This window comes from Euleptes europaea, chromosome 8 (genome assembly GCF_029931775.1).
Source record: "Euleptes europaea isolate rEulEur1 chromosome 8, rEulEur1.hap1, whole genome shotgun sequence".
Classification (NCBI taxonomy): Eukaryota; Metazoa; Chordata; class Lepidosauria; order Squamata; family Sphaerodactylidae; genus Euleptes; species Euleptes europaea.
The window spans coordinates 83262532-83288956 of record NC_079319.1 but is presented as its reverse complement, the minus strand read 5'-3'; the positions used below and the strand labels follow the sequence as shown (position 1 = coordinate 83288956).

Here is a 26425-nt window from a genome sequence, read left to right as displayed (position 1 = left end):
ACTATTTATTTATCTTATAGAGAACAATAGAAAGCTATGTGGACAAGCGCATGGGCACAACCTATGGCCCTCCTGCAGGAAAGAAAATGACCGTATTCATTGATGATGTGAACATGCCTATAATCAACGAGTGGGGAGACCAGGTCAGCTGATATGCATCGGGTCTTTGTGCCTCCCTCCCTGCCATGGTGTCGCAAGAGATCTCCTGAGCATTGCTTGGCTGTGGCCACGGTGACTTTCTTGGAATCTTTCTTGAGAGCCAGCGTGGTCTAGTTGTTACAGGCATTGACATATTAGAACATATGAACATGGAAATAGTGTTGTACATTTGCAGAAATATTCAATATAAAACCAAGCTACACATATAATCTGCAAACCATAAAGCAGAGGCTTATAATTTCCTTTTAAGGAAGGAGAGCCTGGATATTCTTTGCCAGAGGCTTTTGCTTCTAAATAACTCTATCAAAGGTTTCAGTGTCATTGCAGATTTGCCAGATGCACATTCTCCTTTTTTCAATGACCTTTCCCAGCCATTTCAATGGCTAAAGAGAAACGCTTAGCAGCACATTCTATATTTCTTGAGCTACAGAACAGAGTGCTTGCTTCCTGCCTTTCCAATGACTTCGAGTGCAGAAATGCTTTCTCCCCTTCTATATTCCAAGGGTATGTGATGCTGTAATGATGTAATGTAAACAATATATTGTATTTTATGATTTAAACATGAAGGCAAAATGCTAGAAATTAATGAATGGGTTCAATCTCAACGCATTTTTCTGGAGATGAGAATGATGATAAAATTGATTATATAGAGTGATAACAAAACTCAATAATGATTGTTTAAAGTTTAGCAAAATAGCCTGGTGGAAAAGGAAGTCCTTGTTTGGTAGTACAATGGGAGGCCACTGAGCATGTGCAGTAAAACTGTCTCCTGCTCGTTTGCTAGTGTCATGCTCATTGAAGGTGATTGAAACAATATAAATACAGGCAGGGAGAGGGCTAGAACTTCAGGCCTCTAAGGGAGGCTCAGAAGGTGGTATTGGGTATGTATGGCTTTACAAATATATTATTCTAGAATGTGCATTAGATACTTTGAACTAAATCAGACTTCTTTAACGGTTATATTTTAAGTGTTGGATTTTAAAACTGAATATGATGTAGAACTTGCTTGCTTTACTGTATACATTGTTACTGAATATTAAGACTTTTTAATACTTGCACACGCACACACACACATATATATATATAATATACAATTACATTGGAGCACATCAATAAAAGACTTACTTTTTAAGTGAGTAAAGTAGTTGAGGCCTTAACATACCACTTCTCAGGAAGGGGTCAATTCTAAGCATAGTCACTCGAAAGGCACTGACCCTCTTCAGTTAAGAGCGGTGGACTCTAATCTGGAGAAGCGGGTTGGTTTCCCCACTCCTATGCATGAAGCCAGCTGGGTGACCTTGGGCTAGTCACAGCTCTCTCAGCCTCACCTACCTCACAGGGTGTCTGTTGTGGGGAGGGGAAGGGACCAGTGATTGTAAGCCGGTTTGATTCTTCCTTAAGTAGTAGAGAAAGTCAGCATATAAAAATCAACTCCTTCCTTCCATCTGAAGATTGAGCTGGTTCAATATTTAGATTTAATGAGCTGAGAAAACCCATCTGCTTCCCTGTTCAAGCTATGGACATGAGATGACTGCAAAGAGGGAAAACAGTAAAAACAATAAGTTAAATTAATAAAACTGTCAGAGATTTATTCAATGAGGAAGGACTCGAGTTACCCAGGCTTCTATATAGAATCATAGAGTTGGAAGGTACCACCAGGGTCATCTAGTCCAACCCACTGCACAATGCATGAAACTCACACAACTACCTCCCCCCACACCCCCAGTGACCAGAAGATGGCCAAGATGCCTTCCTTCTCATCATCTGCCTAAGGTCATAGAATCAGCATTGCTGACAGATGGCCATCTAAACTCCTCTTAAAAACCTCCAGGGAAGGAGAGCTTACCACCTCTTGAGGAAGCCTGTTCCACTGAGGAACTGCTCTAACTGTTAGAAAGTTCTTCCTAATGTCTAGACAGAAACTCTTTTGATTTAATTTCAACCCTTTGGTTCTGGTCCGACCCTCTGGGGCAACAGAAAACAACTCGGCACCCTCCTCTATATGACAGCCCTTCAAGTACTTGAAGATGGTTATCATATCCCCTCTCAGTCTTCTCTTCATGCTAAACATACTCAGCTCCTTCAACTGTTCCTCATAGGACTTGGTCTCCAGACTCCTCACCATCTTTGTTGCCCTCCTCTGGGATTAGCTTCCAGCTGATTCCAAGGAGGCCGTAGAAACCCTGAATTGGTGCCTGGAGGCAGTTTTGGAGTGGACATGGGCTAATAAATGGAAGTTTAATCCCAACAAGATGGAAGTGTTACTGGTGGATGGAAGGTCTGACCTGATATTTAAGGTCTCACATCTTCTGGATGGGGTCGCACTCCCATATGTATTAGCTTTTTATTAGAAGAAGAAGAGTTGGTTTTTATATTCTGACTTTCTCTACCACTTAAGGGAGAATCAAACCGGCTTACAATGGCCTTCCCTTCCTCTCCTCACAACAGACACCCTGTGAGGTAGGTGGGGCTGAGGGAGTGTGACTGATGCAAGGTCACCCAGCTGGCTTCGTGTGTAGGAGTGGGGAAACCAACCCGGTTCTCCAGATGAGAGTCCACCGCTCCTAACCATTGCTCCTAATCACTATACCATGCTGGCTCTGGTAAAAACAGAAAGTTTCTCTGGGATATTGTCGAAGGCTTTCACGGTCAGAGTTCATTGGTTCTCAGCTGCTGGCGAAACGTCAGGAAAGAAAATACCAAGACCACGGTTACACAGCCCGGATTTCTCTGGGATGCTTCAGTATGTTGAACCATAAAAGTGCAAGATTTCTCTACAGCAACTGTTTTTTTCTTTGCCATTACTATTCAGAAAAGAAAGCTGTCTATGGTTTGGTTCAGGCGTGCATGTTCATCAAGCCTGACTTGCTTGTGTGAATGAGCCTTCACAAAAAAGCACCATAGCAAGCATTTTGGCATTACCTTCTCACCTCAAACACATAGGTTCAGTCAGTTCACACATTCAGCTGCTACTCATTGAGTTAGATGGTCCTGGTTTAGTCACAGAGTGATGGGCAAGTGTTTAAGTGCTATGAAGGAAGAAGAAGAAGAGTTGGTTTTTATATGCAGACTTTCTCTCCCACTTAAGGAAGAATCAAACTGGCTTACAATCACCTCCCCCTCCCCACAACAACCACCCTGTGATGTAGATTGGGCTGAGAGAGCTCTAACAGAACTGTGACTTGCCCAAGGTCACCCAACTGGCTTTGTGTGGAAGAGTGGGGAAACCAACCCGGTTCTCCAGATTAGCCTCTGCTGCTCATGTGGAGGAGTGGGGAATCAAACCCAATTTGATTCCCACAACTCCAAACCACCACTCTTAACCACTACACCATGCTGGCTTTCAAGGCAACCCAGGAGGGCAACTCAGTCTCTTCCACTCTGACAATAATCTTTTGAGTGAGTGGGGTCCTCCTTTCAAACAGACCACTACATCAAGAAGAAGAGTTGGTTTATCTCTACCTTTTTAAGGAGTCTCAAACCGGTTTACCATCACCTTCCCTTCCCCTCCCCACAACAGACACCTTGGGGCTGAGAGAACTGTGACTAGCCCAAGGTCATCCAGCTGGCTGTGTGTTCAGGAGTGGGGAAACGAACCTGGTTCACCAGGTTAGATTCTGCCACTCATGTGGAGGAGTGAGGAATCAAACCTGGTTCTCCAGATTTGAATCTACCATTCTTAACCACTACACCATTCTGCCTCTGTTAACTCACTTTCTCTCCCTCAAAAAGGTGCAAAGCCTCCACCTCATGGAGGGTCCCATGTGTTCTTTTATTGCTGGCTGTTCAGTGAATGTATGAACCCAGTGGTTCCTGGATAAGAGTCACTGGAAAAGACATTCATGCTAGGAAAAGCTGAGGGCAGCAGGAAAAGAGGAAGACCCAACAAGAAATGGATTGACTCAATAAAGGAAGCCACAGCCTTCAATTTGCAAGATCTGAGCAAGGCTGTCAAAGATAGGACATTTTGGAGGACTTTCATTCATAGGGTCGACATGAGTCGGAAGCGACTTGACGGCACTTAACACACACACACACACACACACACACACAGTTATTATCTGCCTTGTCACACATGGCTTGTTTGTTTTCAAGACCATCTGTTGTAGGTTTTTAACCTAAAGGATTTCTGTCAACAGGTCACCAATGAAATCGTAAGGCAGCTGATGGAGCAAAATGGGTTCTACAACCTGGAGAAGCCCGGGGAGTTCACCACCATTGTGGACATCCAGTTCTTAGCTGCCATGATCCACCCAGGAGGAGGACGCAACGATATTCCCCAGAGGCTGAAGAGGCAATTCTCTGTATTTAACTGCACTCTCCCTTCGAATTCATCAATTGACAAGATCTTTGGTAATGTCCCTCATAGGTGTCCCAATTTGGGTTTGTTTTCCTCTGATGAAGGATTAAGTTATCGACAATTCAGAGTTACCCTGACTTAATGACTCTTGTCCAGTTGATCAAGGAATCCAAGAATGTTGTTACTGCTTCCATCTTTTCCCATCTCTTTTAGTATTATGACATTGCTGCTGACTGGGCTTTCTGAAGGTGTTCACTTTCCAGAGATCTCTTTTTTATCAGTACACAGAAATCTTGTTTGTGATACATTGTTCTCTGGATTTCATAGCTGAACGGGAGGTGGCAGGGCAGTTTTACCATTCTCCACACTTGTTAAACTATCAAACTTGGCTTCTGCAGGTGTGATTGGTGTGGGACATTATTGTAGTCAGAGATGCTTTTCAGAAGAGGTGAGAGCAACTGTTTCCAAACTGGTTCCATTGACCCGCCAGCTGTGGCAAATGACTAAGGTCAAGATGCTGCCGACACCAGCCAAATTCCATTACATCTTCAACCTCCGGGACCTTTCTAGGATTTGGCAAGGAATGTTGAATACTACCTCTGAAGTGATTGGTGAATCTAATGTAAGTTGTGGAAACAGAGCCCTCATGAACTGCTCTCTTTGTAATCTTGGTTATACAATACGGACATTTTTACTCTGTATCTGTCGATGAGAAGCTGAAATTTCATGTGTGCTATCAGAAAGCATTGCACACTAGGCACCAGAGAAAAGGCAACCGTGAGGATCATGAAGACCTCTCCACGGACATTCATCTATCCCTTTCTGTCACTGTCTTCCACCAGTGGGTAAAGACTTTTTTGTTTTGTTTTTGTTTGGTGTTTCCTCAATGACCTCTCCTTCCTGCCTGAACTCCGTGGCCTATATTTTTATATATGTATTTTATTTTTGGCTTTATTGGTTTTTAGAATGGAAGGCTTTAAGAGGGGAGTGGACATGTTCATGGAGGATAGGGCTATCCAAGGCTTTCAATCAAAATGGATACTAGTCATGATGCATAACTATTCTCTCCAGGATCAGAGGAGCATGCCTATTATATTGGGTGCTGTGAAACACAGGCAGGATAATGCTACTGCAGTCGTCTTGCTTGTGATCTTCCTAGAGGCCCCTGGTTGGCCACTGTGTGAACAGACTGCTGGACTTGATGGGCCTTTTTGGTCTGATCCAGCAGGGCCTTTCTTATGTTCTTAGAAAGTTTTTTAAAATTCCACTATGCTTTTAATTGTTTGCTGTCTGAGAGGTGGACCTGGTTGGGCAGAATAACAGGATATACATTCTGCAAATAAACACATAATTGCACATCACTCTTAAGATTGACGAAGATTAAATACAATTACAGTGTGGTTCATTTTGTTGACTGTATTGATATACTGCTCTTGAGGCACTCATAAATTGTCTCAGGTGAGCTGATGGTTTTGAATTCTCCTTGGACATAAGAAAGGCCCTGCTGGATCAGACCTAGGCCCATCAGGTCCTGCAGTCTGTTCACATAGTGGCCAGTCGGGTGCCAACCAGGTGGACCTCTTTAGCCACTGCAGTTTTGGGGGATTGGCTGAAGTGGGCAGGAGTTCCCGTTGTCTCTCGTTGGTTGTTTTTAGAGTGAATAAACCAGTTATGCTTAAGGTCTGCAGAGACTTATCCTTACCACTACCAGACGTTGCACTTCGGAAAATGTCCACACACAAATGTTTGCATAGACATTGTACCAACAAGGGGCCAATGAACATGCTCTTAAGCAATGGGAAGGAATTTGTGCCTTTTAAATACTATTTTCATGATTTTTGTCACGTTTTACTTTGTGAGCTACTTCAAGCAGATCTCTGGAGGGGCAGCATGTATGTCTTCTAAATAAGCGAGTAAGTAAGTCAGGGTCTTTTTTTCTCCTGTTTATATAGGTGCTCCTAAAACTGTGGAAGCATGAATGCAAGAGAGTGGTTGCAGATCGTTTCACAGTCCCTGAGGATGTCAAGTGGTTTGATTTGGCTCTATCAAAACTCGTCGAAGGGGCTTTTGGCGGGGATAAAAAAGCCCTGGTGGAGCCTGGCATGGATGCTTATTTTGTTGACTTCTTAAGAGATGCTCCTGAAGCAACAGGTAAAGAAAACTGGAAATGAAATCCCGCTGCCTAAGGCAAAATAAATTAACATACCAGAGAGGTATGCGCTGTGAGGGGTGTGGAAGGACTTGGGATTATGCCAGAAGTGATAGTAGAAGGAATTAGGGAGAAAAGATGCTTCTGAGTTTGCATTGGAAGAAACCATGTGGGAAAGACTCAGCATATGCTTGCCTGAAAAATGTAGCACCCCGATAGAAAAGTAACCAATAGAAAGTATTGATTATAATTGTGTCAACGGTAAGGTTTATTTAGAGAAGAATTTAGTAGACAAGCCCATGATGAGCTTGCAAAATATTAACATTTTAGAGAATCGATAAGTCAACAATAAGTTGACTATTGAATGGCAGAAGTCAGAACAGTACAATAATGGCAAGATACTAGTATCTATTGTACCCAGGTACAGAAAGAGGTTGTTTTTTCTTGTAGTTTAGATTTTATGTTTTTGTAGTGTGTTTTGTTATGTTGACTATGTAAGTTTGTAGTATATCTGTTTTGTTTATTTTTGAAAAACAAAATAAAATACTTATGGGAAAAAAGAAGAATGTAACGCACCATTGCAAAAATGGTTGCATCAAGGAGTTACCGGGGCTGTTCCGGAAGGGATCTAAGAACAGGTATTGAAAGAAAATCACTGGCTGCTGGCACTCCTCTCGCTCCCCACCAGTGGTGGTATGGAGAGGGAGCAGCTGTGGCTTATGCCTACCAGGGAGAAGCTTTTCTCCCTCTCTCATAATACCAGAACACGTGGTCATCTGCTGAAGCTGGAGGGTGAGAGATTCAAAACAGTCCAAAGGAAGTATTTCTTCACACAACGCATAGTTAAATTGTGGAACTCCCTGCCCCAGGATGTGGTGATGGCTGCCAGCTTGGAAGGTTTGAAGAGGAGAGTAGGCATGTTAATGGAGGAGAGGGCAATCCATGGCTACGAGTCAAAATGAATACTAGTCATGATTCATACCCATTCTCTCCAGTATCGGAGGAGCATGCCTATTGTATGAGGTGCTGTGGTACACAGCCAGGATAATGCTGCTGCAGTCGTCTTGCTTGTGGGCTTCCTAGAGGCACCTGGTTGGCCACTGTGTGAACAGACTGCTGGACTTGATGGGCCTGGGTCTGATGCAGCGTGGCTTTTCTTATGTTCTTATGAGCATGCCCATTATATTAGGTGCTTTGGAACACAGGCAGGATAATGCTGCTGCAGTTGTCTTGTTCTTGTGAGGATAGGGCTATCAGTGTCTACTAGTCAAAATGAATACTAGTCATGATGCATCCCTATTCTCTCTGGGATCAGAGGAGCATGCCTGTTATAGGAGGTGCTGTGGAACTCAGGCAGGACAATGCTGCTGCAGTCGTCTTGTTTGGGGGTTTCCTAGAGGCCCCTGGTTGGCCACTGTGTGAACAGACTGCTGGACTTGGTGGGCCTTCTTGGTCTGATTCAGCATGGCCTTGTCTTATGTTCTCTCCAGTATCAGAGGAGCATGCTTATTATATGTGGTGCTGTGGAACACAGGCGGGATAATGCTGCTGCAGTCACCTTGTTTGGGGGCTTCCTAGAGGCACCTGGTTGGCCACTGTGTGAACAGACGTCTGGACTTGGTGGGCCTTAATCTGATCCTGCAGGGCTTTTCTTATGTTCTTATGTCTCCTCTTGAACGCAGGTATAAACTGTATGTGTTCCTGCAATGCTGCGAGGGGTGCCAAAATAGTTTGAGTGGGCCCCGCAGCCCCATTTTGGAAACCACATATAAAGTGGTGAGGGTCGCGTGTCTGTTTTTAACATTACCTGTTTGACTGTTGGTAAATTTGAAGCTGCTTGAGTATTTGGATAAAATGAGGGGAACCCTTTTAAATGAAATGTCGGAAGAAGCTCGTGGGGGTGGGCAACTGAACCCTGCCCTGCGTGTGTTTCAGTCTGGCTCATTTCTAGTTTTGGAGCCCGGGTGAGAAAACATGGGAAGCCGCTTCATTCTGGTGACCCTTGGTCTGTCAAAGACAGTGTGGTCTACTCTGTCTGGTAAGTCCTTTACCATTGAGGCCTCCTGGATCGATGCACTTTTAGGGTTCAGTTCCCCTCATCTGCATGAGGCTGAAAGATGACCCCCCCAATTCTCTTGTTTTATACAGCAATTACACTTTATTATGCAAATGTGGCTGTTGCCTTGTCTAATTGGAGGCTAAAACTACACATTCAATGTGATTTTTAAAAAAATGCAAAGCAAGCTGAAACAGGCTGCATTTGGGTAGAAGGAAAAAGGAGTTGACCCCCTCTCCCAGGGCATGAGGGGATTATCTGTTCCCTTAGTTTAACTGTAATCTGATTGAGGAGACTGTTTTTTGAGATAGGGTTGGCAACTTCCAGGTGGTGGCTGGAGATCTCCTGCTATTACAACGGATCTCCAGCCAACAGAGATCAATTCACCTGGAGAAAATGGCCACTTTGGAAGGTGGGCTGTACGGCACTGAAGTCCCTCCCCTCCACAAACCCTGCCCACCTCAGGCTCCACCCCCAAAACCTCCCGATGGTGGCCAAGAAGGACCTGGCAACCCTATTTTGAGAGGAAAAAGAACAGGCGGGAAAAGGTTTTACACTATCTCCTCCTGTAGGTGTAAAGTGCCGTCAAGTCACAGCTGATCCATGGTGATCCCGTAGGATTTTCAAGGCAAGAGACTAACAGAGGGGGTTTGCCGCTGCCTGCCTCTGCGTAGCAACCCTGGACTTCCTTGATGGCTTCCCATCCAATTATTAACCAGGGCCGATCCTGTTTAGTTTCTGAGATCTACGAGATCAGGCTAGCCTGGGGCAATCCAGGTCAGGACTTCTCCTCCTGCCAGCTCTTATTTCTCTCCGATGCAGCCTGCCTTATGTTGCCTAAGGTTTTCTTTTTAAAGAAGGGGGGGGGGACACAAATAACTCCACCTACTGTGTAATTGGGACTTGTTTCTCTACCCAACACAGCTGTTTTAAATAACCCTTTAGAAATCCTGTAGTCAAACAGCAGCACATCTTTTGTGTGGTGGTGTGTGGCAATTCTCATTTGTTGTACGATGGATAAAACAGAACCTCCATAAAATGCTTGTCGGGAAAAGAACACTCTTTTTTTTCCCCCCTGAAAAGAAATGCATTTTATTTCCAACTAGGTCTGGAGAAAAAAAAACCTTGGAAAGGTAAGCCGTGGGTTTCTGAGTCCGCCAGATCTTCTAAAGAGCTTTAGCTCCACCCCCAGCTATGCATGTTTTAGTTCCATAAAACACGACACACTTCGGCATGGCATCACAAGAATTGTGGACCTTTTTTTGTTTTGCTTTTGCTTTTAGCCAGGAATAAATTAGGCAAGTAGCATGCGTGGCTGGAAGAAGCTTCATCTCGAGGACTGATGTTATGGCCTGGCAGAGCTGCAAACCAAGCATTGATATACTGTCTTAGCAATTGTAACTTCCATACACTAACTTGCTCCATTTAGGAAAAGGTAGCTGCAAAAGCATTGGTAGTCATTAACAAAAAGTTCCTAATAACACTTTATGTATACCCAGAGTAGCATTCCTGAAGATCCTTTCCCCATGCTGGAGAAATAAATGAAGAACTTCATAGCTTGCATAATTTTACCGTATCAGAATTTTGCAGATAGTTTTGAATAATAGCGTTAAATGCTTGAGGCAGCTTTTGAGATGAACTTCTTTGCTCAGTTCAGACATAGCATCAAACCATGGTTTATTTTGGCTATGGTTACTTAGCAACACCAGAGTTTGGCTTGCAGATGATCATTCAAATCTTGGTTTGCCATGACAAATGTGGGCTTCATCACTTTTGCTACCGCCAGGTGTGGGGAAAGCCATGCTCTGAAAGAAGCCTGGATGTCTGCATTCACACATCATACAAAACCATGGCTAAGAACAACTGTGGTTAATAAACCAACAACAAACCATGGTTGCAGATCCTAGTTGGATGGACCCTAATTAACCATAGTTAAAGGAATGGCAAACACACTAACCATAGTTTAATTAAACCGTGGTCTTGCGTTATATCTGAAGTGAGCCACAGTGTACAGTTAACTGTAGCAATCTTTGGCATGAGTTGGCAACCAGGTGGTGTGGGAGCTAAATAGTGTCAGCTAAAAATGTTATCAAAGCCCAAAGAAGTGTGCCTTAGTGTGTTAGAGAGCCAGCCTGGTGTAGTGGTTAGAGTGATGGCTTGGAGCGGTGGACTCTGATTTGCAGAACCGGGTTTGATTCCCCACTCCTCCACTTGAGCAGCAAACTCTAATCTGGTGAACTGGATTTGTTTTTCCGCTCCTACACATGAAGCCAGCTGGGTGACCTTGGGCAAGTCACAGTTCTCTTAGAGCTCTCTCAGCCCCATCTACCTCACAGGGAAGGGAAGGGAAGGTGATTGGAAGCCGGTTTGAGTCCTCCTTAAGTGGTAGAGAAAGTTGGCATATAAAAACCAACTCTTCTTCATCATCTTCATCATCATCACCATCATCATCACATGGAAACAGGAGTCTGCTGCAGAGATGTCCTCTTTTGAGTTTAAGGTTTAGGATGTTCCTTCCATCAATGGTGACTTTGCTCAGCATTACTTAGGTGCTCAGGATCTGCTGGCGTAATCCAGGCCACGTTGATGTCCTTGCGTCTCTATAAGTGAGGAGCAGATTATGTGGTAGTGAATGGTCTGTCTCTTTTGTGGAGAACAGCGCTGTGGAAACCCAGCTTGAGAAGCCACAAACCAACCGCCTGGCTCGACGTCCTCTGAAATAATCTTTCCTTTTTTTGCTAAAGTGTCTTAGGAAGAGGTGCTCCAGTTTTCGATTCAAAACCATCCGCTGGCCAAGGTTGTGTGGTTGTGCCAGCGTGTCCTCTCCGCAAGGCCTGGCCGACCTTTTCCCCTCCCCAGCCTCCCACCAAACCTCCGCTTTTCTTTTCCTTTTCCAGCTTGCCTGCTATTCAGCCCTTCTCTCCCCCAGCCTTAGTCCCTTGGCATACTCAGGTGAGAGCCACATGCCCTGTGTCTTGCTTTCCTGTCAGTGATTTGCGTCACATGCAGCTGCTGCAGCCTGTGCTTTTAAAACAGAGGCTGGCATAGGATGAAGGCGGGGGGAAGTTTAAACTTTCCCCTTACCCAATATCCTTGCCAAAAAGTGCCACCTTGGAGGGAAATGGCAGGGGTCTTTGTTCCCCAGCGGTGGTAAAAACACCTTTGGGGTGGGGATCAAGTTTTGTCACGAGGACAGGGAATGGTTGAATCCCTTCTCTTTTCTAGCCTCCCAGTTAATATTGAAGTGATGACATTCTGCAAAAAGTACAGTTACAAAAAAGAAAAAAGGATATCTCAGAAATTTCTAGAATCAAATTTCTGGGCCACGAGAGCCTGGCTGCTGTGCCAGGAAAAACTGGATTAAATCGAGGTGTTGTTGAGCCCTGGGTGGGTGGATTGACTCTTCTGGTCTTCCCCCTGCCAACCCTCCCAGAGGTGGATAATTCTGTCCTTATGTGATGTGACTATTCAGTCACTCCTAATACAAAGAGACAGCAGTCTGATCTGGCCGTGGAGGATGCCTCTCTGCATGACTCACTGCTATGGGCTTGCCAGGAAAGTGACCTGTGCAGAAACACAAGGGGGCTTCTTTAAGGATAGGTTGTTTTGGCATTTATTGTAAAATTAATGGTTTTCACTTCTAAGAGTAAAGCACTGTCTCCAGTTTTAATTCAGAAAGAAGCATGGCTCCTCAATGTGAAATGTTGGGCAACACTGCCTTAACTTGTTCCTTAGGCGACCGTGTCCCAGCTTCCAGCTTCCTTTTTGTCCCTTCGTACCAGAATGGCTGGAAGCGATGAAGGGCGGGGTCAGTTTTATTTTGATATGCCTGAAGACTCCAGGAAGTGATGTGTGGCCATGAACAACCACACTTTGACCACCTATAATCTATGACCACCTATAATCTAGTGTAACTCGACTGGCTTGCACAGAGGAGACCTTACTATTAGAAGGTGGCACATGCGCAGCATGTAAACCTGACTGTTGTCCCCAACTTGAAATCCTAACGCTTTGCCTGTTCTCATCTTAGGAGAGGAGCCAGATGACGTGGAGGTCGACATGCCCAAAGTATATGAACCAATCACATCTTCCGAGCATCTGAAGGGACGACTGAACATGTTCTTACAAATATACAATGAAAGTATCCGTGGAGCAGGCATGGACTTGGTGTTCTTTGAAGATGCTATGATTCATTTAGTAAAGGTATTGGTGGTGACCCTGGACTCTTTAGGCATACGCTCATGACCAGGGGTGCAATATCTAGACTGTTCCAGAAGGTGCTGCTAATGCACAGGTTCTTTCTGATTGTATTCGAGGATATGCTGGAAATAAGAGACATGGGGGGGAGCTTGTTTCTCTTGTGTCCTTTAAAAGAATTAAACAGCCAGTTGATATTACTCAAAGCAGTCTATTGTTTGCAGACTCAATTAAACAGCCAGTTGATGTTTCTCAAAGCAGTTTATTGTTTGCTGCAGAATTGCTCTAAAGCTGCCATAAAATTGACTTGTGAAAATATGGAAAATATGGAATAGTAAATATATATCCATTTATTTGGCTGAACATCTATTTGATAGAAAGATTGTGTCATCTACACACCCACACCTGTAGGCTCAGCACACAACTTGGCTGGCATCTCATATCAATTTATTTTATTACTTAAATTTCTAGCTCGCCCTCCCCAGCCAGAACCAGGCTCAGGGCAGGTATGAACCAGGACGTTGGCTTATTTATTATCAAATGAGGTACCATGGCTTGGATCTCACCAAGAATTTCTGTAGGTGCACAGAGGGAGCTGATTTTTTACAATCCTCCTTTGTAGTGGGGGATCTAATTTCATTCCCCAAGCTATTCTGGGGTGGGGGTGGGGATCAGCAAAAATTACCTCCTTTGCACCCATGGAAATTCTAGGCAGGAACCAAGTCAATAACTATTCATGGTGGCATGAAGAAGGGTGGCCGCAATTGTACAAATTGCAACAGGCCCGTCGTACAGAAGCATTCACTGATGAAATAGGCACTCATGCTTTCTGGCTGGTTTTTCAGTCGACTGATGGTACTCTGTACTCCTGCAGGTGGTTGTGAGGTTCAGCCAAATGCCTGAATTGGGCTACAAAAAAATTATCCAGAGCAGCAACCTATGTGCCCATGTCCACTATATCTGCGCCCAATTTCAGAAGAGCAATTCTATCCTTCAGGAATAGTAGCATAACTGGAAAAATGATAGCGCGAGCCTCTTTCTTTCATAAAGACTGCAATTTCTGCTCCTGTGTCCCTCATCCTCCTTTATGTCTCCCGAGGCAATATTGTTCTTCCTTAAGTAAGGTGCAAGTTGGTATTTCATCTTAAAGATTGCGGTATGAGAAATGGTAAGATTACTGTGTGACAGCAGTTAGGCCTCCACCGTGATTTTGTCGATATCAAAGAATTCAGTGTGACAGCTTTTCTTCTTCTTCTTTTTTTATCATCCTGTAGTTTAACAGTAAACTTCATTGTGTTCTGCAGATCTCTCGTGTCATCCGCACCCCTTGTGGTAATGCTTTGCTTGTTGGAGTTGGTGGTTCTGGAAAGCAGAGCTTGACAAGACTAGCCTCGTTCATAGCTGGCTATGAGACATTCCAGATCACATTAACAAGGTAGGCAATTGGATAAAATGCTTCTTAAGCCATTGGAATAGCATGCTGTGAATACTGTTTATGTCGAACTTTCCTGTAAGATTAATTCAGGTCTTTTCTTTTGTTTCCAAATTGTGTCCCATAATTCTGCGGATAAACATTTTCTTGCTATATTGGTATACCATCTAAAGATTTTAAAGTAAAACACACAGCAGTGTTATCAATAATGGGGGGAAAATGCATCCTGTGTTCTTTCCACACATCACTAAAACGGTCATGCAGTTACTCGGCCCCCGACATCTTCCTGTCACATAGAGTTGCCAGCGCTGGGTTGGGAAATACCTGGAGATATTGTGGGCAGAGCCTGAGGAGGGCGGGGTTTGGAGAGGGGAGGGACTTCAATGCATAGAGTCCAATGGCCAAAGCTGCCATTCTCTCCAGGGAAACTGATCTCTATTGACTGGAGATCAGTTTTAATAGCAGGAGATTCCCAGCCACCACCTGCAGGTTATATAGTAACCTATGCTGAAAATAGTAATGACTAAGAAGAAGGCAGCACAAGGCTCAAAGGACTTAATAGCAATATCAAAAGGAGGCTTTTTTAGGTAAAGTAAATTACTGCATTTACTAGGATGTCAGAGCAAAAAAGAAAGCAAAAATTAAATATATGACGCCTCGCAGGGCTTAAGGCTGGAATAACTAAGCACAACCACAGGATGTTAAGAAAATCTTGAACTGTCAAGAAAGAAGGTTCATAATTCTCTTTAAAACTTTAGCTCCTAGTGGTCTGAATACAGACTTTGATCTTTCTTGTTTTTTGTAAAGAAGCACTGACTCTTTAACAAGTTGCAATCAGTCTGTTCAGCTGCATGCATTTTAAGAACCTCTGTGTGCGCTCTTTTCATTCTGAAGATTCTTTGTTAACCCATGGAGCTATGCTGTCACCTTTATTTGCATTCTTCTTGTAGCATTGGGTAAGCTATTTTCTTATGCTCTTTCAATGCTGCTCTTCACTTATTATTTATGAATATTTGCTACATTGTACTCTGTCTGTTGTACTTTAGAAACTTGCAGCTTCGTAACCGATGAAACCATTCACAACGGCAGTCTCCATATCAGCAACCAGGTCAACAAGCTGAAGAAGGATATCCGAAACATGTTCTTGTTTTGACCTGTTGTGCCTTTTGGTTTCTTTATGATTAACTTCACGTGACTGCACATTCTTCTCAATATGACTATATTAGTGCTTTGTGTCACGATTGTATATTTATTAGCCCTCAGTGGCTGAATATGTAACACACCTTTTTTTGTTATATTTACAACCCAGTGAGGTTTGTTTCAGTTTCTAGCCCTGCGAGGCATTTGTTTTTCCTTTGCCTGACTGCACATTGTTCCTTTATTGTATGTCTTACCAGTGCCAGTCCTTAACCCTGTGTGGTTGTGCTTAGTTATTCCAGCCTTAAGCCCTGCGAGGCGTCATATATTTAATTTTTGCTTTCTTTTTTGCTCTGACAACCTAGTAAATGCAGTAATTTACATTACCTAAAAAAGCCTCCTTTTGATATTGCTATCAAGTCCTCTGAGCATTGTGCTGCCTTCTCTCTTAACCACCAGCAGGTTGGCAACCCTAACCACAAGAGACTTCTTAGTTTGCATGCCCTACATCTTCCAGATTAAGATGGAATTAGCCTAAATTTTGGGGATTATATTAATGTGATGCTTCTTGTGGCCTTTTGGTTGTCTGAGCAATATCATTTAAGTAAGTAACTGGCGATGCTATTCTAAGCTATTCTAACATGTGGCCAAAGATGTCTTCTCCAATTTAAGTGTGTAGTCTGACTGAGTTCCAAAGAAATAGGTCGATGCCCAAGGTCAGGAGTCTTTTATGCATGGCCGTTTCACTCACCATCACCCCTCCAATGACTTCAGGTCTTTGTGTTGATTATGCATGCCGTTTCCAACCATCAGCGGTCGCCTCACTCTCCCCCTGCCTTTCCCTGCGTTCTGCCTGCGTTTTCAAATTTGAGATAAAACAGGTCTCTGAAAATGCGGGCAAAATGCAGAGAAAGGCAAGGGGAGAGCAAGGCGACCTCTGTTGGTCAGAAATGGTGTGCATAATCAACACAAAGACCCGAAGTCATTGGAGGGGTGACTATGAGGGAAACAGCCAAGCATAAAAGACCAATAAAAGGAGAAATAGACATGAAATAGAGGTTTTCCCTCTGCACCTGATTGAGCAGGGCTTTGTTCTTTGTTCAGGTCTTACAGCACATCCAACTTGATGGAAGACCTGAAACTTCTCTACAGGACTGCTGGGCAGCAGGGGAAAGGGATCAGCTTCATTTTTACAGACAACGAAATAAAAGATGAGGCTTTCTTGGAGTACATGAACAATGTCCTCTCATCAGGAGAAGTAAGATCTCCCCCCCTTCTTGCTTTTTCCTTATGCCCTTGGTGACAGAACACGGGAGAGGTGGAAGGTGTATGAATTCTTCTGGATAACAATGGGGTGAAGGATTGTATTTAGAATTAGAGCTTCATCTTTAAATATGCAATACTGAGCACCTTTATTAGGAAATCCGCCTCTTTGAACTCAGAAGGACTGAACTCTGATTAAATGTTCAGAGGATCAGGTCGGAAAGCTTAGGTTTTAAAATATGAAAATTCTAATTTGATGGGGCTGTTAGAAGCTGTTATTTGAGGTTATTTTGATATTAGTAGGAAATGAAAAAGAAAATTGAAGATGGCAAATCTAACTAGTTAATTTATCAGTGTAAAAGCAGATGATCAAGCTAACAGGTCTGTAATCTGTAAACAAACTTCCTTAAAGTAAATCTGTTCTTGTTTTTAAAAGTTCTTTGTTTCCCCCTAAGGTTTCCAATTTATTTGCTCGTGATGAAATAGATGAAATCTTGGGCGACCTCATATCTGTTATGAAGAGGGAACACCCACGTCGGCCTCCAACCAATGAGAATTTGTACGATTATTTCATGAGCAGAGTTCGTCAGAATCTGCACGTCATCCTCTGCTTTTCACCAGTGGGTGAAAAGTTCAGAAACCGAGCGCTGAAGTTCCCCGCCCTTCTTTCTGGCTGTACTATAGACTGGTTCAGCCGCTGGCCCAAAGATGCTCTGGTGGCTGGTGAGTGTGAAAATCCTTTGCTTTTTTCTTTTTTTTTTTAAGTTCTGGGATTTGTTATCCTCTGAAATAGATTTTACTAGTGGCTTCAACAGCACAAGAATTGCACCTGTAGCCAACTATATTTCAGATCCTTGTGGAAATAAGGTGGTAACTGTCCCAGATGTATCATTTCAAAGACAGTATTGTTCCGAAAGCTTGGAAGATATTAAGGAATTTCCCTGAAGATATATTAAAAAAACACTTTCTGCCTTTTCTCTCCTGCCCTCACGTTATAGCTCACTAAATGCTAAACTGGACATTGTAATCTGTTTTTTTTAAACCTATGGACTGTGTAGCCGTATGTGGCCTTGATTGAGATCAAGAACATGACATAGAGCAGGATTTCTTAAAAATGTTATCCCGTTGCAGCAAATCTTGGATACTGACCCCCCTCCCCCAAGTTGTCATTTGCCCAGTGGGTGGAAGCAGTGGGATTGTGATTGGCAGGTGGTTCCTAATTTGGAACTGCCCTGCCAGAAGAATGGGTGAACTGCAGGGCTCCCCGAGGGACCAACCTCACTCCAGGGGTGGAAGAAAATGAGGCTGTTTGGGTTGATGGTAATTGTGAATCTGGTGCTCTGTTATCCATGGATTGAATACCACTATTGTGGTGTTTGAAATGGAGGTTGTGAGTCTGAGCAGGGTCACGTCTTGTGAGATCGCAGCGAGTGTGCTGGGAATATTCGCTCTTTACATGGGCAGGGGGGAAAAGACAGTCAGCTGGGTGATTCAGGGAAGTTAGACGAAGGAATGAGCTAAGGACCATTTCCTAGTTTACCAAGTTTGGGCAAGAGGAGGAGTGAGATGGTGAAAGGGTTGCCAAATCCAGGTTGGGAAATTCCTGGAGATTTGGGGGTGGAGACTTGTGGAAGGTGGGGATTTGGGGTGGGAGGGAGCTCAGCAAGGTATAATGGCACAGAGTCCACCCTCTAAAGTGGCCATTTTCTCCAGAGGAAATAATCTCTTTGGCCTGGAGATCAATTGTAATTCCAGGAGATCTCCAGGTCCCACCTAGAGGTTGGTACCCCTAGATGCCATGGTTCCATGGCAGATGAAATTAAACATTGCCTGGAAGGGTGTGATGTATGTCTGAAATTTGCCATATGAGTATATAACATAGTTATCTTTTTTTTTTAAGTGTCTGAACATTTCTTGTCCTCGTATGAAGTTGACTGCACTGATGAGATCAAGAAGGAGATGGTTGAGTGCATGGGTTCCTTTCAGGATGGAGTTGCTGAGAAGTGTGTGGACTATTTCCAGAGATACCGTCGGTCCACCCATGTCACTCCCAAATCTTACTTGTCTTTCATCCAGGGATATAAGGCAATCTACAAAGAAAAACATGCTGAGGTACAGACGTTGGCCAACAGGTAAAGTGTTGACTTTTGTACACCCATTACCAGTTACTTTTCTTCAAACAATGTGTAGACATAGAAAAGAGCAAGAGTCCAGTAGCACTTTACAGAATAACAAAATTTCTGGCAGGGTATTGAGCTTTCGTGACCCACAAATCACTTCTTCAGATACAGCTAGAATGTGAGTCCATGTATCCTTAAGTAGAGAAGAGTGAATGACAATAGCATGTAGATGTCAATAGCAAGTAAATGACATTAGCAGGCATGATTGGATTAGGCATAGTAGGGGTAGTAGGCATGGAGAAATCAGCATTGATAATGAGACATGAATTCAGTCCATAAGATTGTACCATAATATGTCCACAATTCAAAAAAAATGGCAACAAATAGGAACACTATCAGAAAAAAATGACAGGTTTCGTGGTATGATTCTTCCTCACTTGTGAACAACCTTGCACTGATTAATTTGGAACCAATAAAACCAAAATCAAGTTCATAGCATGTAGTGCGGTATAACTTTAAAAGACAAACATTATGGCTCCAACCCAAAGGTCAATCTGTGTGAATATTGTATATGCATGAATGACAGGAAACTGATACATCGAATTTTGGAACTGTGGACATATCGCACAATCTTATACTTTTGTAATTGCTATAGCCGTCTTTTGTATGTTCCATTACATTTTGTAACTTTTGAATTATTTATTTATATATATATATATATATATATATATATATATATATATATATATATATATATATATATATATATATATATATATAAAAATATAAATATAAATATACACACACACCCCCCTTTTGGTACATTTTGATACTTCTATAATTTTTTTAGACCTCTGCTACTCCGTACCCCCTTGTTCTTGTCATTCAGAGGTCTCCTTTCTCCCTTTTTGTCATGGAGAGGGCCCAGCTAGAAGTTCAGTTGTCTACACTACAAGCAGTTGGGACATGTGTGAGCAGTTTGGAGGGGGGAAATGGTAGGCAGGGAAGAGATGCTTTCTCCTTTCCCTACCAGGGGTTCCAAAATGGGTATTTGCCTCCCAGAGGGGAGAGGCACGTGGCTCTCCCTCACCCACAGCTTCCATCTTCCAATTATGCTGAGTGTATTTTATGTCCCTCAGAATAAATGAAAGAGTGAGGCAGGCAATTGGTTGGACCGGGCTGAGTGGGAAGACAAGGCAGGACATCAATGAATCAGTGTCGAGGACAGTATGCATGACATAAACTAGATATTTTGAATGGTGTGTCTTTTTCTGACCCTTTTATAACTAAGGAAAGTGATGATTCTTCTATGTTAAATTGTAGAATGAACACTGGACTGGAGAAACTTAAAGAGGCCTCAGAGTCAGTGGCTGCCTTAAGCAAAGAGCTGGAAGCCAAGGAAAAAGAGCTTCAGGTCGCCAGTGAAAAAGCAGATACGGTAAGGTGGGAGCTCCTAACCTGCTTGGCCCTGTGGGCATTTTGAAATGTTGAGAACATGAGTGGGCGCAATCACAAAATGGCTGCTTGGGGGGGCATGGCAGGCAAAATGTTGGGAGGTTGCAGGTCTCAACAGTGGTGAGTTGGCTGTTTTCAAATGAGTGCTCCCTGTAGGCACAAAGATGATGGCTCTCACATTCTTCTGAAGCAACTTGTGCCAGTGTGGTGTAGTGGTTAAGAGCGGTGGACTCTAATCTGGAAAACTGGGTTTGATTCCCCACTCCTCCGCATGGGTGGCAGACTCTAATCTGGCGAAGTGGGTTTGATTCCCCACTCCTGCACATGAAGCCAGCTGGGTAACCTTGGGCTAGTCACAGTTCTCTCTGAACTCTCTCAGCCTCACCTACCTCACCGGGTGTCTGTTTTGGGGAGAAGAAGGGAAGGAGATTGTAAGCTGGTTTGATTCTCCTTCAAAGGTAGAGAAAATCGGCATATAAAAACCAACTCTTCTTTTTCTTCTTCTTCAGTGTGGTACATGAAAGCCAAAGCCAAGACTAGATCTTGGCTTTGGGGAGGAAGGAAGTGGGTGCTGGGAATCTCATTGGTAGATGCCATGGCACCCACAGACATCACACTGGAAACCACAGCCATAAGGCCATCTTGTCTTTCCATTCTTTAGGTAGCACAATTTGTGGGATCTTTATTACTTGGTTACTGAAACATGAAGTGTCTTGATAACTCATGAATGCGCTATGAAATGCTTTTGCCCGGAAGATGTGCCTACAGTTCCATGAATAGGTTTTGTTCCTTTTCCCCATTAGTATTCGTGTTTTCCCCCAACAGGTGTTAAAGGAAGTAACCGTGAAAGCCCAGGCTGCCGAAAAGGTGAAGGCAGAAGTGCAGAAAGTCAAAGACAAGGCTCAGGCTATTGTGGACAGAATTTCGGCAGACAAGGCCATTGCTGAAGAAAAGTTGGAAGCTGCCAAGCCCGCTTTAGAGGAAGCGGAGGCTGCTTTGCAGGTCAGTGCCAGGCAACTGGAGGCTGCCGACTGGGCCCAGCTCAGATGCTTCACCCCTTCTCAGAACTGTATGTGGGGTGGGTGAGGCCGTGGCTTATTGGCATGTGGCAGGTCCCAGGTATGTCTGACCCAGCTCTATCCTCCAGATTTCTCTGGGAGGTGGGGTCTCCGTGGTCTACTGTAATTCTCTCCATCTGTCGAGGTGCCTCATCCAGCAGTCGAGGCCAGCGGGACAGGGAGGTGGGGTTTCTGAGACCTATTGCAGTTCTCTCCATCTGTTGAAGTGCCTCTTCCAGCGGTCCGCCAGTTTTTGAGTGTGTGCTCCTGAAGGTGGGTGACCAGGACATGGTAGGGATTCTGCTGGTGGACCCCTCCACCCAGCCGGCTCTCTTCCTGAGCTAGCCAGTCTGGCCTCGGGCATGCTAGGGGAGACCCCAAGTCTGGTGGTCATGAGTGGCTTTAATAAGGTCTATGCCTAGGCCAAGCTTTTGGGAGTGGCTCAGGATTTCCTGGCTTCCATGACAACCCTGGGCCTGTCTCAAGTAATTCCTGGCTCCACATATTTGGCAGGGCACACACTGGATTTGGTCTATTATACTGCTGGGGAAGGTGGGAGAGTTAAAGTTGACTCCCCTATTGGGGACAGATCATTGCCTGGTAGAGTTCAGACTTATGACTTCCTTTTTCCTCCGTTGGGAGAGAGATGGGGGAATAAGGGGTCACTTCCAGAAAATGTAGTTTATTGTCAAAGGCTTTCACGGTCAGAGTTCATTGGTTCTTGTAGGTTATCCGGGCTGTGTGACCGTGGTCTTGGTATTTTCTTTCCTGACGTTTCGCCCGTAGCCGTGGCAGGCATGTTCAGAGGAGTAACACTGAAGGACAGTGTCTCTCAGTGTCAAGTGTGTAGGAAGAGTAATATATAGCCAGAAGGGAGTTGGGATTGAGCTGAGTCATTGTCCTGCAAAGTATTAAAGGTAATGTGCTAATCATTGTCCTGTAAGTATCAAGATAATGTGCTAATGAGGGTGTGGTATGTTAATGTGGAACCATTGTATCCTGAAGTGATCTGTTAACATGTGGAATCCAAGGCTAATCCGCATGGCTATTGTGGACTGTAGTCTTTGTTAGTCTGTAGGTTTTCAGGACAGGAAGCCAAGCCTTATTCATTCTTAAACTCTCTTCTTTTCTGTTAAAGTTGTGCTGATGTTTATAAATTTCAATGGCTTCTCGGTGCAATCTGACAAAATAGTTGGTAGAATTGTCCAGTCTTTCAGTGTCTTGGAATAAGACCCTGTGTCCTGTTTGGGTCAGTCCATGTTCAGCCACTGCTGATTTCTCAGGTTGGCCAAGTCTGCAGTATCTTTCATGTTCTTTTATCCTTGTTTGTATGCTGCGTTGTGGAGAAACCTTTGAAAAAACAACCTACAAACAGTGTTTAAACCCACCAAGAAAATACAACAGATGCTACGATCAGCAAAAGACAAAAGAGATCCCTTCACCTCTGCAGGAGTATATCATATACCTTGCAGTTGTGGACAAGTTTACATCGGGACCACACAATGTGGACTGTGTGTGTGCGTGTGTGTCAAGTGCCGTCAAGTTGCTTCTGATTCATGGCGACCCTATGAATCAATGTCCTCCAAAGTGTCCTATCATTGACAGCCTTGCTCAGATCTTGCAAATTGAGGGCTGTGGCTGTGGGGGGCTAGCAGAATAGAAAAGCGGACCAATGCAGTGAGGTCAGGCAGGTACACCTGCTTAGAGGAAAGCTGGAGTTTCTCGTATGAACGCTGGAGGCTTTTGTGCAAAGACTGGACAGAGGTCAGTGACAGTTTCCTGTTAAATTGTCCTGCTGTCATGGAGATCAACTTACTTATCCCCCAAGAAACATTTCCCTTGTGTACCCTAGACTATCAAGCCTTCAGACATTGCCACCGTTCGCACGCTGGGCCGGCCGCCTCATCTGATCATGCGCATCATGGACTGCGTGCTGCTGCTGTTCCAGAGGAGGGTCAACACTGTCAAAGCAGACCTGGAGAAAAATTGCACCACCCCCTCGTGGCAGGAGTCCCTGAGGCTGATGACCGCAGGAAACTTCCTACAGAACCTGCAGGTATGTGGAAAGCAGAGCTGAGAGCACAAACAAAGAGCGCATGTGCCAGGGTTGGGGGAAGCTGGAACAAAATTTGAAGTCCTAACTTTCAAGGAATAGTACGAAGCAAGATGGAGTATATTGCAGAGATAGGCAAATCCCCGCCCCCGATTTTGTCAATTGAAAACATGGCCTCTGTTTAAGTTAGTTAACTAGGCTTATGTAATGTATATCCCAATTTAGCACTCAACATGGAACGCATTACCATGTTCCATTCTAGGGCCCTCGTCACATGACTACTTAAAGTGAAGTACGTCATGATTGCCCTTAAGTGGATGGCCCAGGCTAGCCCCATCTCATCAGATCTTGGAAGCTAAGCAGGGTTGGTAGGGTTGCCAGCTCTGTGTTGGGAAATGCCTGGAGATTTTGGGGGTGGAGCCTGAAGAAGGTGGTGTTTGGAGAGGGGAGGGACTTCAATGCCATAGAGTTCAGTTGCCAAAACAGCCATTTTCTCCAGGGAACTGATCTCTATCAGCTGGAGATCAGTTGTAATTGTGGAAGATCTCTAGCCACCACCTTGAAGTTGGCAACCCTTAGGGTGGGCCCTGGGTAGTACTTGGATGGGAAACTACCAAGGAAGTCCAGGGTTACTATGCAGAGGAAGGTAATGGCAAACCACCTCTGTTCTTATATTACTTTAGAAACTGCAGAATTGCCATAAGTTGGCAGCGACTTAAGGGCACTTTTACCACCGCCATGTAATAAGTAACTTGAAATGGTCTCTTGATTCAGTCACAGAGGCAATTCCAGTGGGAGTGCATAACTCCTTCCCTCTTGGGGCGGTTCCTCCATTAACGCCTACGCAGGATCCCCATGAATGAACCATAAATTATGGTGGATTTTTGCCCCGAACAACTCCAGCAGGCTTAATTAGGGCTTACTTTTCTAGTGATAAGCCTTTGGCTTAAGTTAAATCTCTCCCCACCCAGACTAACTTTGTTAATTCCTGCTGATATTTTCACATCAAGGTGGTTGAGAGCAATAGAGGTCCAACTCCATCATCTCGGTTATAGTAGTACAGCTTTATTACAGCTTGGGTGCCAAAGAGCCAGAACATTTAGAGCCAGATCCGAACCAGGTATATTAACCCAATTTTGCACAGCTATCCCGGCAGACCAAATTCTTTTTACACTGCCCTTCTTGTCGACTGCGTTAATGAAACTACCTTAAGGGAATTATTATTTTACTGTTTTAATAATAGACGGTTTTAACACTTTTTTTTGGTGTATCAGATTCTGCTGGTCTTTGACTGTAAATAAATTTGAATTTGAATTTTTGACTAGGGCCTACTTAAGGCACCATAATAAATGATCCCTCGGTCTATGACCTGGTCATGGAACCGGAACACCAGTGAAGACCATGACAATAGCACAATACTGCAGAATAAGGGGAATATTTTCTGCAAGCATGGCTAGATTTGCCTGGCTAGCAATTAAAATCAGGCAGAGATTGCTTAAGAACCTACAATAGCCAAGGAAATGGAGAATTAATACTGTTTGATCCTACAGATTTAATGCACATTTATTCATTTATTTTTCTTTCTAGTTTTATCCTCGGTAATCTTCAGATATTATTAATCATTGTAATTTTACCCATATTTAGTATTTGTTTTGATATTAAATAGCTATGTATCTTGGTAATTTTGCCATTTTTAACCATTTTAATAGCAAATCCATTTTGTATTTGTTTTACCCTATACTATTTAACTATGTAAATTAGTTTTATTTGATGGTCTATGACTGCAAATAAATTATTGATTGATTGAGGGGAATGTTTTGATGGTGAAATCTACGTTGTAAGAGCAAGGTGTAAAAAAGCAAGATGTTTTAAGAGACCCAGCACTATACAGAGCAATACTCATTGTCATTCAAATACATTGAAATTAGGAACACTTAGATCCACGGACCAGCTTAGACCAAGCAAATGGTGACTTATTTGTTGAGTTTTGTGCCATCAGTGAAGTGACTCTGTCCCCTTGTTGTGTCTAGCAATTTCCCAAAGACATGATTAATGAGGAAGTCGTAGAGCTGTTGAGCCCTTACTTTGAAATGAGCGACTACAACATCGATACAGCCAAACGGGTGTGCGGAAACGTGGCCGGCCTTTGCTCCTGGACCAAAGCGATGGCGTCATTCTTTTCTATCAACAAGGAAGTTCTGCCTTTAAAAGTAAGCCTAATTAAATGATGCAAGACCAGGGTAAAATTGAGCCAGCTGGGATGTACATTATGGTCATGCTCCATGCAAAGAATTGTGTATGTTAAAATTTAGGAAGATAAGGCAGAATTTGTTAACAGTAGAATGGACTGTACCGGCGCAGGTAGCTTTTTTTAAAAAATGCTCTCGCTGGAAGTTGGAAACTAGCAAAGCAGGAAGAAAGATTCTAGCCCTGCCTTTCCCCTGATGTTCTGGTTTTCTACTTGCAGGCAGTTTTTGTGCATAAAGGAGCATTCATTAATATGCCTCTCCCACATTGTGAAGTCATTCAGCATATTCTGTCGTGATTGTCTCATTCCGCAAAGTGTGTACATTGAGCCTTGGAGTCTCCATCTAAAGCAGCATAGGCTCTCAAAATTTCTAAACAGTTTGTTGAATAAAATCTGCTATTCTCATTAACCATTTATCTGACATGAGTTACTCCACTAATGTGCAGATAGTTCCAGAGGGTAGCCATGTTTGTCTGCAGCAGAAGAATTAGTTTCGAGTCCAGTAGCATCTGAGAGCCCAACAAGATTTTTGGGATATAAGCATTTGAGAGTCAACGCTAATTTGACTCAGGTATCTGACAAACATTTGTCTCAGGTATCGGAAAGGGAGGGGCTGTGGCTCAGTGGTAGAGCAACTGCTTGGAATGCAGAAGGTCCCAGGTTCAATCTCCGACATCTCCAATTAAAGGGACCAGGCAAGTAGATAATGTGAAAGACCTCTGCCTGAGACCCTCGAAAGCCGCTGCCGGTCTGAGTAGACAATACTGACTTTGATGGACCTTGATGGTCTCATTCAGT

The 26425-nt window shown here is 43.7% G+C and overlaps 1 protein-coding gene across 1 annotated transcript in view; it reads left to right on the top strand.

The window, feature by feature from the left end:
* DNAH5 (dynein axonemal heavy chain 5) overlaps positions 1-26425 on the top strand; it is a 159906-nt gene that overhangs the window by 93445 nt on the left and 40036 nt on the right. Inside the window, exons 48-60 of the mRNA XM_056854233.1 lie at positions 21-143; positions 4299-4512; positions 4858-5081; positions 6412-6610; positions 12695-12867; positions 14166-14296; positions 16535-16688; positions 17149-17416; positions 18594-18825; positions 20137-20251; positions 21094-21270; positions 23179-23382; positions 25410-25589. Coding sequence (XP_056710211.1) covers positions 21-143; positions 4299-4512; positions 4858-5081; positions 6412-6610; positions 12695-12867; positions 14166-14296; positions 16535-16688; positions 17149-17416; positions 18594-18825; positions 20137-20251; positions 21094-21270; positions 23179-23382; positions 25410-25589 — 2394 coding nt within the window. The remainder of the gene's footprint in view (positions 1-20; positions 144-4298; positions 4513-4857; positions 5082-6411; positions 6611-12694; positions 12868-14165; positions 14297-16534; positions 16689-17148; positions 17417-18593; positions 18826-20136; positions 20252-21093; positions 21271-23178; positions 23383-25409; positions 25590-26425) is intronic.